The sequence below is a fragment of the Aspergillus wentii genome, assembly GCF_001890725.1.
Source record: "Aspergillus wentii DTO 134E9 unplaced genomic scaffold ASPWEscaffold_6, whole genome shotgun sequence".
Lineage (NCBI taxonomy): Eukaryota > Fungi > Ascomycota > Eurotiomycetes > Eurotiales > Aspergillaceae > Aspergillus > Aspergillus wentii.
This window is the reverse complement of record NW_024467837.1, coordinates 1592563-1606190: the sequence shown is the minus strand read 5'-3', so window position 1 is coordinate 1606190 and position 13628 is coordinate 1592563. Positions and strand designations below refer to the sequence as shown.

Genomic DNA, 13628 nt, shown 5'->3' with positions numbered 1-13628 from the left:
CCAAACTCCCTCCAGTGAATATGCTCTCTCCACCTTCACCTCTTTTTCCCCCTCTCCTCTTTCCAAATTCCTCTCACCCAGATCATTCTCATTAGCCATGGAGAATCGTCACCCCAAAACACAAAATTCCATCAAAATGGACACCAACCCTGGTATAGATCCAGCATCTGTATCAAAGTCCAAATCCTCCACCTATCATGAGATCCACGTCCACGGTCTCACGGCAAAAGCCTATCTGAACCAGCCAATCGAAGACCTCATCCCATATCGATTCCTCAAAAAGGCAGACAAGTCACGTATGTTGGTCCATCCTTATATTGTCCCTCGAAACTGACAACCTCAGCCGTCGTCCAACGAAACGCCTGGATTTTTCGATCGGGAGAAGAAGACGTACGCCACAAGAACCTGAATCGATGGTCGCAGATTGATATCCGGTATAGAGGAGTGTTTAAAACGCTTCAGAAGGTGCCCAAGTTTAAGAAGGGTTTGTATGATGGTGGGGAATGTGAGGTGAGTGCGAAGAAGCTCAAGGACAGTACCAGAGCACAGGGACAGGTGATTTATGCTCTTCTTGATGAGATTCTTGGGATGATGCGTGTTCGACGACAGACGGTGGATGACAAGTCGTATTTTCATCTTTGGTATGTATTTCCCTTGACCATGGTAATACTGACGGATGACTTATGATAATTAGCCCTAGATTGCTGTCCTGTCAGATGGAATATTGGACTGGCTATCGTGAGCGGTACCAGGATGCACCATATACCGCTGGCTTTATTTCTCTCGACTTTTGTCCTGAAGCGGCGACTTGTGACCCTGTTCTTCCAGTTTCGACGGTACGCTTGTAGACAGGCCTGTCTATTTCCTCTAACTGGACTGACTCGTACCAGACAAAATCTCAGGAATCACTTCAGTCCTCTCTGGAAGGAAAGTTCAAGCTCATCCTATGTCAATTTCTCTTCCACATTCATATATTGCATCCCCCGGCCGACAAATTTCCCGACCAAGAGATCTTCCTCCTCGGCATGCACGGCTCCCGATTGCACATCTTCCGGGTCTATTTCCCGGGCCAGAAGACCTCCCATCTATGGTGCGGCAGGCACATTCCCTCCAAAGCCAACCTATTCACGAGTTCGGTGGTCACTGGAGGAGGCCCGCCGTCAAGTAACGATAGATTCTACACCAAGCAGAACATCGAGAGAGTCCTCGAGGAAGTCGAACGTATCAAGCTCTCCACAGTCGACGGTGATCCCGATCCTCGCACGTTCCGCCTCCTCGGCACTAAGGAATATAACCTGTGGATGAAATCCGATTTCCGCGCTGCCGTGAGAGCCTTGGTAGCATTAAACTTTTACTTGATGAGCGGAGAGGCCAAATGCGGTGTTCTCCAGAAGATCTTTGATCGATACCCGTATCACGAAGAAAGCGAGCCCGAGACGGAGGAGCAGGAGAATGCGCGTCTGTTGAAGATAATGAGAGACCAGGACGATGTGGTAATGCAAGAACAGGATCTGGAGAAGAAAGAACAGATGAAGCGGAAGGAAGACCAAGAGCGATTTTTGGCTCGCGAGTCTATGCGCGCTTCCGCTGATGATCGCATCAGTGGGTTTAAAAATGCTCGTCAGCCATGGTGGGATTGGGTATGGGATGATGGCGAGCCTGATGCTAATATTGGGAAAGATATTGGTGATATGGTATTTCTTGGTCCTTGATAATTGGTGGATGCTTTTGTATAAGCCAGCATCATATGTGAAGCAAACAGTTGGACAGAAATAGCTAGGATAATGCCTGAGTTGGAAAGATACCTAAATTAGGATACGCAGGGCTGAGGTTAGGAGAAAAATAAACCAATTCCAAAAAAATACTGTACAATTAGTTGAGATGATATTGATTACATGAGAGGGGTTTCCAAATTCGTTAAATCATTGAAATCATCAGTGCCAAAAGTTGCGAATAAGCATTCTAGGCCTCTTCTTCTCTTCGCCGTCTCTCAGACTCAAATTCGGTGAACCCGTCGATTCCACGTCCGTCTTTACCACCTGTGCGAAAGTACTCGACCACAACACCTATGGCGTAGCATGTTGCTGCAGTCATGACACCTGTGAGGAACATTCTCCGAACCGTTTTGCGAATACCAGATTCATTATCTGCAGGATAATCTGTCGTGTTAGTAGGGCTATTCGGTATTGAAGGTGAGGCTGAACTAGGTGTGCCACTCTCAGTCCTGGCATCTCCATTGGCCTTCACTTCTGGGGAAGATGGATCAGTAGTCGGAGACTTTATTTCGTCGTTCAGAACGACATTATCCTTTCGATCTCTTCTGAACACAAGAATATCTCCACCGCCTGAAACAATTTCATAACCGTCGTTTTGCATCTCAGCAAAGTAAGGCAAGAACTTGGCCGGATTGTTCAGACGAGGCAGAATCTCGGCTGGATGGAAAATTTCGTCCGTTGTATGAGACGAGCTTGTCTCTGCTTTACTTACTTGCAACGTGGAAGGGTCATATGCAAGTACGCGATAGATTGCCGGAGATGACGCTCTGTCCAAAGGAAATTCCATATTCTTGTTCAGACTGCTTGTTTCTGGACTTTCCAAGGGTTGTGATTGTGACTGATTTGTGCTACTTATATTCAAAGGTTCAATATCAATAACCTTCTCGCTCGGGGGTTCCAGACCATGGTGACACTGAAACTTTGCACGAATACTTTGAGCATCAATATAACCCGCGGGGTCGGCAGATTTAAAGACATCTTCCAACTCTTTTCGTTTTTGTTGTTTTTGTACATCCGAGCCATGGTCCAACGTTTTCGAATCGTAGGAAGCACGGATGTCACTGGCAGACAAGAGATCCAAGTCCTCTGTTTTCTCTTGCTTCATCCGAAGATCCGATTGCTGTTTCGAGCCCAACAATGCGTTTTTAGCAGATTTTGTCGTGGTAGCTGGGAACTGTTCATCTTTGGTATTCTCTTCGATGACAGGTGGTGTTTGAACCCGTTTAGGAAGCTCGGAAGCCATCTGTCCACCGCCAATGGCCCCAATCGATTCATTGACCAATCTGTTATGTGCCATTTGCTGTGAAGGTGACTCTGGCGACGTGGGCTGCTTGTCTTTGACGTCATTGGATTCGAGCTTTGAATCTTTAACAGACAGGAAACCAAGTTTCTCAATCTCAGGTTTGGAATTATCAGACGATAGGTTGATTGTACCTTTCTCATCTTGCGCTTTTCGGTCTGTCACATCCAAGTGTTTTGACTTCGGAATCATACGACCACTTATCGGATCAAACTCAAGGTCTGTATTAGCGATAGTCCCTTTGGAGGAAGCCTCGATCGGTTTTTGAACGGGTGTAGGTTTCTTGAGTTGTGCGTCATAATCCTTTGAACTGGGTGATACATTTGTAGCCTTCACATCCGCAACTGTATCCTTAGGCTTCGCTTTGGTCTCTCTCTCGCTCCCCAGAAAAGAGCGACAGAAGCTTGACCATATATTATCATGTTTATCAAAAAGGCTAAAAGGTTCAAGCCTTCTCCCAAATAAAGCCGCGTAAGGATCCGCGTCGACTTGTTTCTTGATTTGCTCTATCCTTTTCTGCATACTGGTCTTCCCCGTCTCCCAGAACTCCTTTCTTGGATCTCGTCCATGTTGATGTTCGGGAAATTTTTGGTTGGTCCGACTCCATCCATATCCCCAATTCCACCATGGATGGTGATTATGGTCGAGCACATGCGTTCGCGGATGATGATGTGCTGCTTTTCGACGATTTCTGGATTGGCAGAGGCGCTGGTATGCGTCTATTCGTCGTCGTTCGGAGTCGGTTTTATTGCAATGTTTCAAGTGGGCATGTTGCCGAAAGCCACGTTTTTGAGCTGATGGTTTTTCTTGGATCGCATATAGGGCCGAATAGCTATTCTTTGATGAGGCCTTGTAGCAACGTATAGCCCCTGTACTTGGTGTCAAACTTGGGAAACTCATGATGTCCTTTTCTTTTCAGCACGCATGAGTACGTTCTCCTTCGATGATAAAACTTGACAAGAGATGATGAAAAGAGAGAAAGCCCCTTCTTTGCTGATGGATGGATGCTGGGTGGGTGGATGATGACGATCAGTGCATTGACAGCTTGGGGTGATAAGACGTGGAGCTCTTATCTCGGAGCTCGTGCGCTCGTGCTATCAGCAACTCCAATAGTCGGCCTGTTCATCTGAGATAAAATTGAAGATAAATTTAACGAGCAAAGCGTAATTTGTACACCCTGAGATGAAGTGGAAGTAAAGACAAAGATGACGTTGTCTGAAGCTTGAATGGAGGTCATCGCGGGGTCATCGTCATCAGCAACGGCTACGGACCGAGAACACTACCGAATGCGGAGAAGCCTCAGGCCATCATTCATCCAACAAAGCCATGGAATTTAACAAGGATTTACAGATGCTCCATTGTATAATACTCATGCGATGGTACTCATAAATATACTACAAGGCTCAATTAAACAGCAAGGGCAGAGACACCCAGATCACCCACATCTCCCAAGTCTAAACTAGATGTAAGATGGTTGCTCCAGAACCTTAGGCCTTCGATGCCCTCCTCTCTACATAGGACCCCTTTATCCTCAGCCATTTCCAGTTCTTCTGCTGCGACTCCTACGCTCCACTTGAACCGTTGTGCTGCCTCTTGGGCAGTCACAGCACGCCCGAAAAGGCGCCAGTCCCAAGGAACTGGTTCGCTTGGTTGAACCTGTCGAAGCTCCTCCATCCAATCTTGCAGCTGCCGAATGGTCTTCTCATCACTCCAGCCATACCGTTGAACAACAAGAAGGCCGCTCTTAAACCGACGCAGACGGACCGGCAGCTTTAGCTTCTCCCATAGCTCCGCTGCTTTCTGGAAGTCTGAAGGACTGACAAGCTCAACTCCATTTCGGGATCTGTTAAAGATTGCCCAGAGGTCAATGAGACTCATGATACCGCCTTCCCTCAGCAAGATTCCCTTTCGGTCATCGGTGAGGTACTCGGCCAGGTTTCGAGAGAGTTCAGACAGATACAGATTCTCTGCCCCAGACCCGAGCATGTCTTTTGTCGTCGACATTCCCAAGGCAGCAGCAGATTCTGAAAGGACAGCACTGGCCTCTGCTGAGCTTTCATCGCTTGCCATGCCCGACTCCCTACCCAACGTCTCCGCAAGAGCAACAATCTGCTTTGCGGAAGCCATCAGGGCCTCGAGATCCTCAAAAGCATTACCAATGACAAATTCATTAATCCTGCGGACTTCAAGTCCTCGTCTCTCAAGACCAGCAATTCCAGCACCAGGGGATCGAGCCTGTGTAGCCAAGTTGCCATCGGTAGGTACAGCCGCTGTTAGACTTGGTGAGGGCGTAGACCTCGATGGCTGGGGCACGGGCGGGGCATCGTAGAGTAGCCATTTTCTTTGGACCAACGCGTCCTTCAGCCTTTCATGGAAGGTTTTCTCTCCGCCTCCGCGGAACGACAGTTTGATGCTCTCCGTTATCTCTGTGTTTTTTATACTGCTTTGCCCAAAAAATGGAGCCGGTGATTCTGAACGGTTCTGATCATCGTTATGAGCTCCTAATGGGCCTATAGAAGTCAAAGGGGCGCCACATATTTCACATTCATGGAGATAGGGGTGATTCATGAAAGTGCATCGAGGACATGATACTGAAGTACCAGCTTTCAGGGCCGGTGGAGGTTGAGTTCCACCGACGGAAAGAGGAGTTTCTACACCCAAATGAGGAGCGATGTCCGGTAAGGTGGTTTCGTGACTGCTTGCAGCCGTTATGGCAGCCTTTAAAACCGTTGTGAATGGAGGTTTGATACCGCACGCTAAGCAAGGAGGTAGATGAGTTGATGCCGTAGCCGTGGCTGGGTCGAAGTTTGAAGGAACGGGGTTGGAAAACGAGCATATAGGGCAGATCCAAGTCGCGTTTACAGGCTTTGGGGACGGCGATTTCTGCTGGGACGCAAGCGACTGGGGAAGAGAAGACAACGACTTTCCCGTCTGCAGATTTGAGGCTTGTGGTATCGATGGACTAGCCGCTGCGCTTTGAGATTTCTTGAGATTTTTCTTGGGGGGTTTTGGGTACAGCGTGACCTTTGGAGATGATCTGAGAAACCTTGCCTTGTATGGATTAGCCGGCAACGGGGACACAGGAACAGAATATCTTATACCTGATAGTCCGCTCGATCAATCTCTTTCAAGTCAATTCCAACCGAATATTTCCTCGATTCATCCGCGGCGATGTAGCAAACCCGGTGGGATGTGAGGTAGGCATGGCCATTCTGATAGTTTGGGATCTTGTATTTACTATCCGTCCAAAGACAGTCAGTACGGTTAGATCCAAAATATATACACGAATGGAATAGATCAACACCAAAGCGAGTCGATTGCGATTTGAATAGAACAGCAGAGAAAGCAACTGGCTACTCACCCCTCGTACAACCCCACCGCATCCTGGACAAACAGTAAAGTCTCATCGGGTAATAGTGAGGGGCGGAGAGCAGTAGTTAGGTCCAGAGACTTGAAGAACATCTAGTTAGCCCACCAGCATCTCTCCACCATTTGAATTGGCAAGAGGATCAATCGTTGGTCGGTGGTGGGAGAGATAAGAGCCTCTATCTGCGTTACCTCCATTGCGTCGCTGATGTAAGAGAGAGGCCATACGCAGTCGCTACGGCACGCCTTAGCGTCCATCACCGCCAAGTGAATTCTCCGCTCTGGGGGCATAAGCGAACATCGACTCCCCCAAGTTTATCACCATCCCCTTTGTCCAGGACCATCATCAGATTACTCTTTCTCTTGATACCGGCGGATTTTTATCCAGATTTGTCTCTTCCGTATTAAACTGCGTCCGACCAACTGATTCGCTTTCTTTCTCCTTTTCCCTCACATCCCCTTTGTGAAACCTACTCAGCCTTCGTGGTAGGAATGTTTTTTTGACCGCACTTCCTCGACCCGTAGTTTTATTGTCTCTTCAAACCCTTTTTTTCCTTTCTTCCTTTTTGCCTCTATCTTAGACATCCTCAAAAACATGAGTTCAGGCATCCCACCGTGGCGTGTCACGGCGTCGGCCACAGCGACGGCTCCTTCTCACTTCTCAGCACATGGTAAGTTTCGCTCTTCAAAAATATTGCCAAGGTCGATGCTAATATTAAGATAGCGACCCCAGCGTATATCCCAGTACAGGCACGTCGTAGCTTTGCTCATAGTTCTGCAACAGCTTCATCTCCAGCTCCAGCTCCATCCACATCCGCCTCCCAAGCAGAAGCCAACCAACGCAAACGATTAGAATGGCCGCCATCTGTTCGATTGTACGTACAGCGAAGTTTTGCGCCAGAAAATCGGATTTCCGGAGTCAGCAGGGAAGAGATGGAAGTCAAGTTGAAGACGGTTATTACTGAAGCAGCAGAGAATGATAGACTCGGCAAGATTGACTGGGAGACATTGCCTCTGCCACAGGTTGTGATTCAAAATGAGCGAAACAAAGTTTTGGCCAACCCCCATGTATCAGCGTGGGGTGTTCCAGGTGCATTTGGTTCTCAGAAGGCGGAGGATATATCAAGAAAAAGAAAATCAACTGAGTACAAGCATGCGGACACGAACGGCTCTCCGCCATGGAGACAGACTAACCAACAAAATACCTTTGAAGAACGTGTGACTTATTCTTCAACAGACAAACGACAGCGGATAGATCACAAAAACCCAAGTAAGTCAAAAGCTAATCTGGAAATGCGGAGGAAACGGTTTGAAGGACCTGGTGGGGGGTATAGGTCGTCGCCGTCGTCACCACGGGGTGACTCGCCTGTCTCGGGTGCCCAAGGCCCTGTTGTTGGAAGATGCCAGGACTTGGAGAAGAATTACTTCCGCTTGACCTCGGCACCAAATCCTGACACTGTTCGACCTCTTCCAGTCTTGCACAAGACCTTGGATCTGTTGAAGAAAAAGTGGAAGAGGGACAACAACTATGGCTATATTTGCGATCAGTTCAAGTCGTTGCGTCAAGATTTGACGGTTCAGCATATCAGGAACGACTTCACCGTCAGCGTTTATGAGATTCATGCCCGTATTGCCTTGGAGAAAGGGGATCTTGGTGAGTATAATCAGTGCCAGACTCAGCTGCGAGCGTTGTATAGCCAGCAACTTGGCGGACACCCTACCGAATTTAAGGCGTATCGTATTCTCTATTTCATTCACACTCGGAACTGGACGGCCATGAACGATGCGCTGGCGGATCTAACAGCAGCAGACAAGCGAGACCTTGCTGTTAAACATGCCTTGGATGTTCGTTCAGCCCTTGCTCTTGGAAACTATCACCGGTTCTTCCAGTTGTACCTTGACACCCCGAACATGGGGGCTTACCTGATGGACATGTTTGTCGACCGGGAGCGACTTTCCGCACTGGCAGCTATTTGTAAAGCGTGAGTACTCCTATTCTGTCTTTGCGGACTTGGCTAATGCAGAAGACAGGTACAAACCGGATGTAAAGATTCGTTTCATTACTGAAGAACTTGGATTCGAGTCCGATGAGCAGAGTGCGCGCTTTATTCTCGACCATACCTCGGAGGAACTCCTCCAGGAGAAAGATGGGGCAGTGAAGCTGCTTACGGGAGGCCGGGCAGGACAACTGTTTGAGATGGCCAAATCCGAAGCTCATCGGGTAGTCGACATCAAGGGACAGATATAAGTTCTGCATTCTTCCATTCGCCTGGCATTTATTTCACCTACTACCTACTGACCGGTGTGAAATGTACATTTCACTTGATCGATTCATATTTTTTCCATTTCATCCATCTCCAGCATTCTTCAGCATCCCCCCCTTTCTTTCTCTTCGTTTATTCGCTTCTCTTCTACATTTATTTCTGCATGGGATGCGTACAGTTGAGTATGGCTTGAACCATATACCCAATTTGTGTCAGTGGCGTCGGGAGTGTTTTCAATTCGTCAGTGGCTGGACGGGTGGCATCTAACTAATAGTTATCTTGGCAATAAAAAAAAGTTCCAGTTCTACAGAGTAATTTCAATTGTCTTGGACTTGTCGATGGTCTTCGTAAGTCTTTGTAAGCCCGTGAGAAAGCAACAGCCCCACCGGCAGTCCACCCGCCCCCACCGGACAAAATCAACGGTCTGACAGGTTGCATGACAAGTTGGAGAGGAATAAAATAACACGAAGGAGGGGATGATTGGATCGAGGGAAAGGGTAAAAAGGGGAGCAAGAATGGAGCCGTGGGCGTGGCGATGCAGACATGAGCAGAAGTTGGGAGAAACATGGCTGAAATGGATCTCGATAACTGACGTAAGTGGAGTGGAACTGTCTACATTATTCTACACACAATACATAATGAGGGGCAATTCCGAATGACAGGGAATGTATCATATTCGACGGACGGAGTATTATGCATGATGTTTTAATATTAATTGATAGATGACATTTCTGTATGCATTTTCATGGCTTGATGGAAGACGGAGGAGAGACCCGCAATAATAGTCTCGAACATGTGCGTCCCACATGGTTGGAATAGGAAATTAAAGGAGCCAATCTGGGGATTTTCACGGTCTAGAATTGTTGGCAGTTGGTGACGGAGGATTAGAAGGTTCTTTATATCATGTCTATCTTGTACTACTGTATGGTGTAACTGTCTATACAGTATTAATAGGCGTATAGTGTGTAGTGCATTATTGGTTCCAGCTGGATGGTACACTTCTGTAGGAGAAGTGGATACTAGGTATTCATCTGAATGAGCTGTCAGATGTACAAGTGATAGATGAGGAATATAAAGTCGATGTATCACGATGAGGTTATCGGCATGTGGGGGTTCTTCTTGTGCCTCCGATGAAATATCCGAACACGAGGTTGATAGCATCTATATTCTTTATAGAACAGTCTATCTATATCTATATCTATGTATATCTATAGGTTTACTTGTATAATGTAAATAGTAGGGAGTATTATAATAGAACTCATGGATACCTAGTATAAATAGACAAGCAAGGCACGGAAGCACCTCGACTTCCACAAGATAAGAAAAACCAGATCGACAGTACATGAATGTCTTGTGCGATGCGGATGCAGTGGCCGGTCCCTTGCTGAAATGCAGGGATACCGATCTAGACTATCCAGAATACATTGTCGTGTCTCTATCTGACTGTATCCGACTTCTGACAAACAGACTTGGGACGAACCGTGGATGCAGCGACGATCACCACGCGCAGGGTGGAAGCGAGAAGAGACGAACCGAGGATGCAAATTGGAGACTGCACAAGCATTGTCAATGACAGCCAAAAAACGGATGAGTGATTTCTGGAAGTGGATGCTTTTCAGTCCATCCTATCTGATGCCCAAGATGCCTCGACTTGCAGCCGGGGAGGCCATCCCGAGCAGTAGTGGCAGGCTGTTAGGCACCGACGGTCCACTTGCGATTTCTTTTGCATCATCTCATCTCTCATCTCAGAGCGACAAACTATCTTCATCTTCATCGTGTCTGGCCTTGTCTTGCCTTGCCACTTTCTTTCCCTTCTCATCTTTCTCCAAGGCTGGCGTCACCGCCACCAATACTTACTCACTTTGTCTGTCTGGAACCAACGAGTGTACCTTACCTGAGAGAACCAAGGATAGCCTCAGCAACAGAAAAAAAAAGAGAAAAAAAGAAGACGCAAAGAAGGACGCCGCTCCCTGGTTCAGCTCCTTCGCTTCCCCTTCTTCGGTCTTCTGTTCTCTTTCTGTCACGCATTGTTCCCTTTTTTGCACAGTCAGGGGGCAAAATCAAAGCGGGCCACCGTCGCAATCCAGACTTGTACCTCTTGGTTATTTGATTATTATTATTTTCTTCTTTTATTATTCTCGTCTTATTTTATTATTAGAGCAAAAAAAAAAAAAAAAAGAGTGAGTAAAGATGGAAAAAGAAAAGAACATCTTTTGATCCTGTTCTTCTTTTCTTCTGTTCTTCTCTTCTTCCTCTCTTCTTCCTCCCACTAATCAATCGCAGTATCGATCTATCATTCCTTCATCGTCTCCATCCAACCTCGACCTCGACATATCATTTCTTTCTTGTTCGATCCATCCATTTCTTTAATAACCCGACCTCCCCCACCATCTCCCATACTCTACTAGTTTACCTGAAGAATGAAGGTATGTTGTTCTCCTTCGCCCCTCGTTTCACCTCCTTTCCCTTCTTCCCCCCCGCCCCTCGTTTATCTCGATTGTCGCTTGTGCTGCCCCAACACCCAAATCATCAACACCACAATTTTTTATTAGATCTTAATTATTCTAAATTAAATTAACCAACTCAAACTTTCCTTTCCAGGCCATCAGGCGTTCTCTCAAAGGAGAGAAAGATCCCAAACATCACCACCACCATATTTCCATCACTCCCAAGTCCGCCATTGCCATTCTCCCCCCGAAAAAGGTCAGTTTTTTTGGTCTCGCTTTTATGCCTCGCAATTTCCCCCGCCCGGCCTTTCTTGGCATCGTGGCCGACCACAATTTCGGGTCTTTTTTTTCTCTTTTAATATTAACACGTCTGTTCCAACCAGGTCATCAAAGCTCTTTACGACTACCAACCCGAGTTCGGAAACACGCAGGAATTGGCCTTCAGCAAGGGCGACTTCTTTCACGTCATCAGCAGGGAGGACGACCTCGATTGGTACGAAGCGTGTAATCCCCTCATCCCTAGTGCCAGGGGGCTGGTGCCCGTTTCTTTTTTCGAGGTCATCGGCAAAAACGAGCGAGACAGTGGCGGCTCCGTCGAGCTGCATAAGAAAGAGCATCACGACTCGGGTTTCTCAGATCGCGCTGCTCCGCTAGCCTTTTCACCTCCCCCGGAATCCAACGTCGCGCCCAGATACCCCTCCATCCTGAGAATGTCAACATTGGGCAAAGGTGGTAACGGTGCCATGGTTTACGGTATCGTCCAGTACGATTTTCAGGCTGAGCGCCCTGATGAGCTCGCCGCCAAAGCCGGCGAGGCGATCATCGTCATCGCCCAATCCAATCCCGAATGGTTCGTCGCCAAACCCATCGGTCGTCTCGGCGGCCCGGGCCTCATCCCCGTGTCGTTTATCGAGTTGAGGGACATGCAGACCGGTCAGGCCGTGACCGACCCATTGGAAGCTGTGAGAAGGGCCGGTGTGCCCAAGGTCGAGGAATGGAAGAAGATGACGGCCGAATACAAAAACAGCAGTATCACACTGGGCAAGATTGACTCGGCTGGTGGAAGCAGTATGAGCTCCGCCCCGTCGGTCGCTGAAAAGATGTCCATGGCTCCTCCAAGTACAAGCCATTCGAGCCAGAATGGTAACACTTTTGTGAGTAACGTGTCAGCCTCTCTGCGGCGGACATTGCTGATGACTCAGGGCTATCATCACCGCAATACCAGCAAAGGAGCCATCTCGCAGCATTCATCACAGCCCCCGCCGCCCACGAGCTACCAGTCCCTTTTGGCTCCAGTGGCTGCGTCGATCCCCCGATACTGCTTCGACAACGACAAATACTGGTACATCATTGAGGCCAAGATGGAAGATGGTCGCTGCTGGGAGCTGTCCCGATACTACCATGACTTTTACGACTTCCAGATCGCTCTGCTGACCCAGTTCGAGGATGAGGCTGGTAACCGAGGGAAGCCGCGCACGTTGCCTTTTATGCCCGGCCCAGTGACTCATGTCACCGATGCCATCTCCAACGGACGACGCCAAAACCTCGACGAGTATATCAAGAAGCTCTTGGCCATGTCTCCGCACATCGCTCGCTGCCAGCTGGTCCGTCAGCTCTTTGCGCCGCGTCCCGGAGACTTTGAAATCGACCCCAATGCGTTTGGAGAAGACGCTCGATACTCGGCAGGGTCTCACCACTCCTCAGGCCACGAGGCATCCCGCAGTGCATCCCGTACCGCATCCCGCCAGTCCTCTCAAGCTCAAATGAACGCCCAAGCAGACCGAGCTTCGCACCAGCGGGCGCAGCCTTCTCTGAGCAGCCCACCATCGATGAACCGTCAGCCAAGCTCTCTGACACAGGTGTCGACCACTTCCAGCAGCAGTGCCATCAAAGTCAAGGTGTTCTTCCAGGATGACCTAATTGCCATCCGGATACCGAATGACATCAGCGTCCACCAGCTGAAGGAAAAGCTCATGGAGCGTTTGAAGGTGAACGAGGATATCGTGGTGCAATACAAGGACGAGCCCTCGGGCACATTGGTCGACCTTCTTAGCGACAGTGATCTCGACACCGCCATCCAACGGAATTCCAAACTGACCCTCTACGTGAGCCTTGCATAAGATACGTCATTATTGTCGACCTTGCGATAGATTTGCTCTTTTATTCACCTACTCGGCGCCATATTTTGCCATTTTGTACGATTGACACGGTGTATTCGGTGTTAACGGTTGATCTTTTATGCTTTGGATCATCATAATGCCTTTTGAGCGCTTTCGATTGGTTCATGAGGTTGGATGATAAGAATGAGATGTCCGAAATGTTTATGTTGTCATGTATTTCCTTGTTGTTTTTTCCTGTGGCTGTTATTTCGTGTTCACCTGGTGCATTTTCTATTTCCTTGGGGGCAATATGCGATTGTTGCTTTTTCATACCCAACTGGCGCAAATTCCATCTCATGTATGTACATATGTCTTTT

General features: G+C 48.1%; 5 protein-coding genes across 5 annotated transcripts; 3 read left to right on the top strand and 2 right to left on the bottom strand.

Annotated features, from left to right (window-relative positions):
* Positions 1-136: 136 nt before the first annotated feature.
* Positions 137-1712, top strand: ASPWEDRAFT_115799 (uncharacterized protein; the record flags this gene model as incomplete). The annotated part of the gene is made up of 4 exons (XM_040828610.1): positions 137-296; positions 344-641; positions 695-836; positions 891-1712. 4 exons carry the CDS (start codon positions 137-139, stop codon positions 1710-1712), a joined length of 1422 nt encoding a protein of 473 aa, XP_040686875.1.
* Positions 1713-1837: 125 nt separating this feature from the next.
* ASPWEDRAFT_613920 (uncharacterized protein) lies at positions 1838-4310 on the bottom strand. Its single transcript, XM_040838572.1, has 3 exons — positions 3210-4310; positions 2205-3140; positions 1838-2147 (listed from the first exon to the last, which is right to left on the bottom strand). Exons 1-3 carry the CDS (start codon positions 3973-3975, stop codon positions 1963-1965), a joined length of 1887 nt encoding a protein of 628 aa, XP_040686874.1. The 5' UTR covers positions 3976-4310; the 3' UTR covers positions 1838-1962.
* Positions 4311-4341: 31 nt separating this feature from the next.
* ASPWEDRAFT_43270 (ESCRT-II subunit protein VPS36) lies at positions 4342-6629 on the bottom strand. Its single transcript, XM_040835992.1, has 3 exons — positions 6437-6629; positions 6177-6312; positions 4342-6126 (listed from the first exon to the last, which is right to left on the bottom strand). Exons 1-3 carry the CDS (start codon positions 6535-6537, stop codon positions 4483-4485), a joined length of 1881 nt encoding a protein of 626 aa, XP_040686873.1. The 5' UTR covers positions 6538-6629; the 3' UTR covers positions 4342-4482.
* A 407-nt stretch (positions 6630-7036) lies between these two features.
* On the top strand, positions 7037-8689 carry ASPWEDRAFT_115140 (SAC3/GANP domain protein; the record flags this gene model as incomplete). Its single annotated transcript, XM_040828556.1, has 3 exons — positions 7037-7112; positions 7166-8423; positions 8473-8689. The coding sequence occupies 3 exons, from the start codon at positions 7037-7039 to the stop codon at positions 8687-8689; spliced, it is 1551 nt and encodes a 516-aa protein (XP_040686872.1).
* Positions 8690-11125: 2436 nt separating this feature from the next.
* ASPWEDRAFT_30298 (phosphatidylinositol-3-phosphate-binding protein BEM1) lies at positions 11126-13272 on the top strand (the record flags this gene model as incomplete). The annotated part of the gene is made up of 3 exons (XM_040833383.1): positions 11126-11131; positions 11307-11408; positions 11536-13272. 3 exons carry the CDS (start codon positions 11126-11128, stop codon positions 13270-13272), a joined length of 1845 nt encoding a protein of 614 aa, XP_040686871.1.
* Positions 13273-13628: the final 356 nt, after the last annotated feature.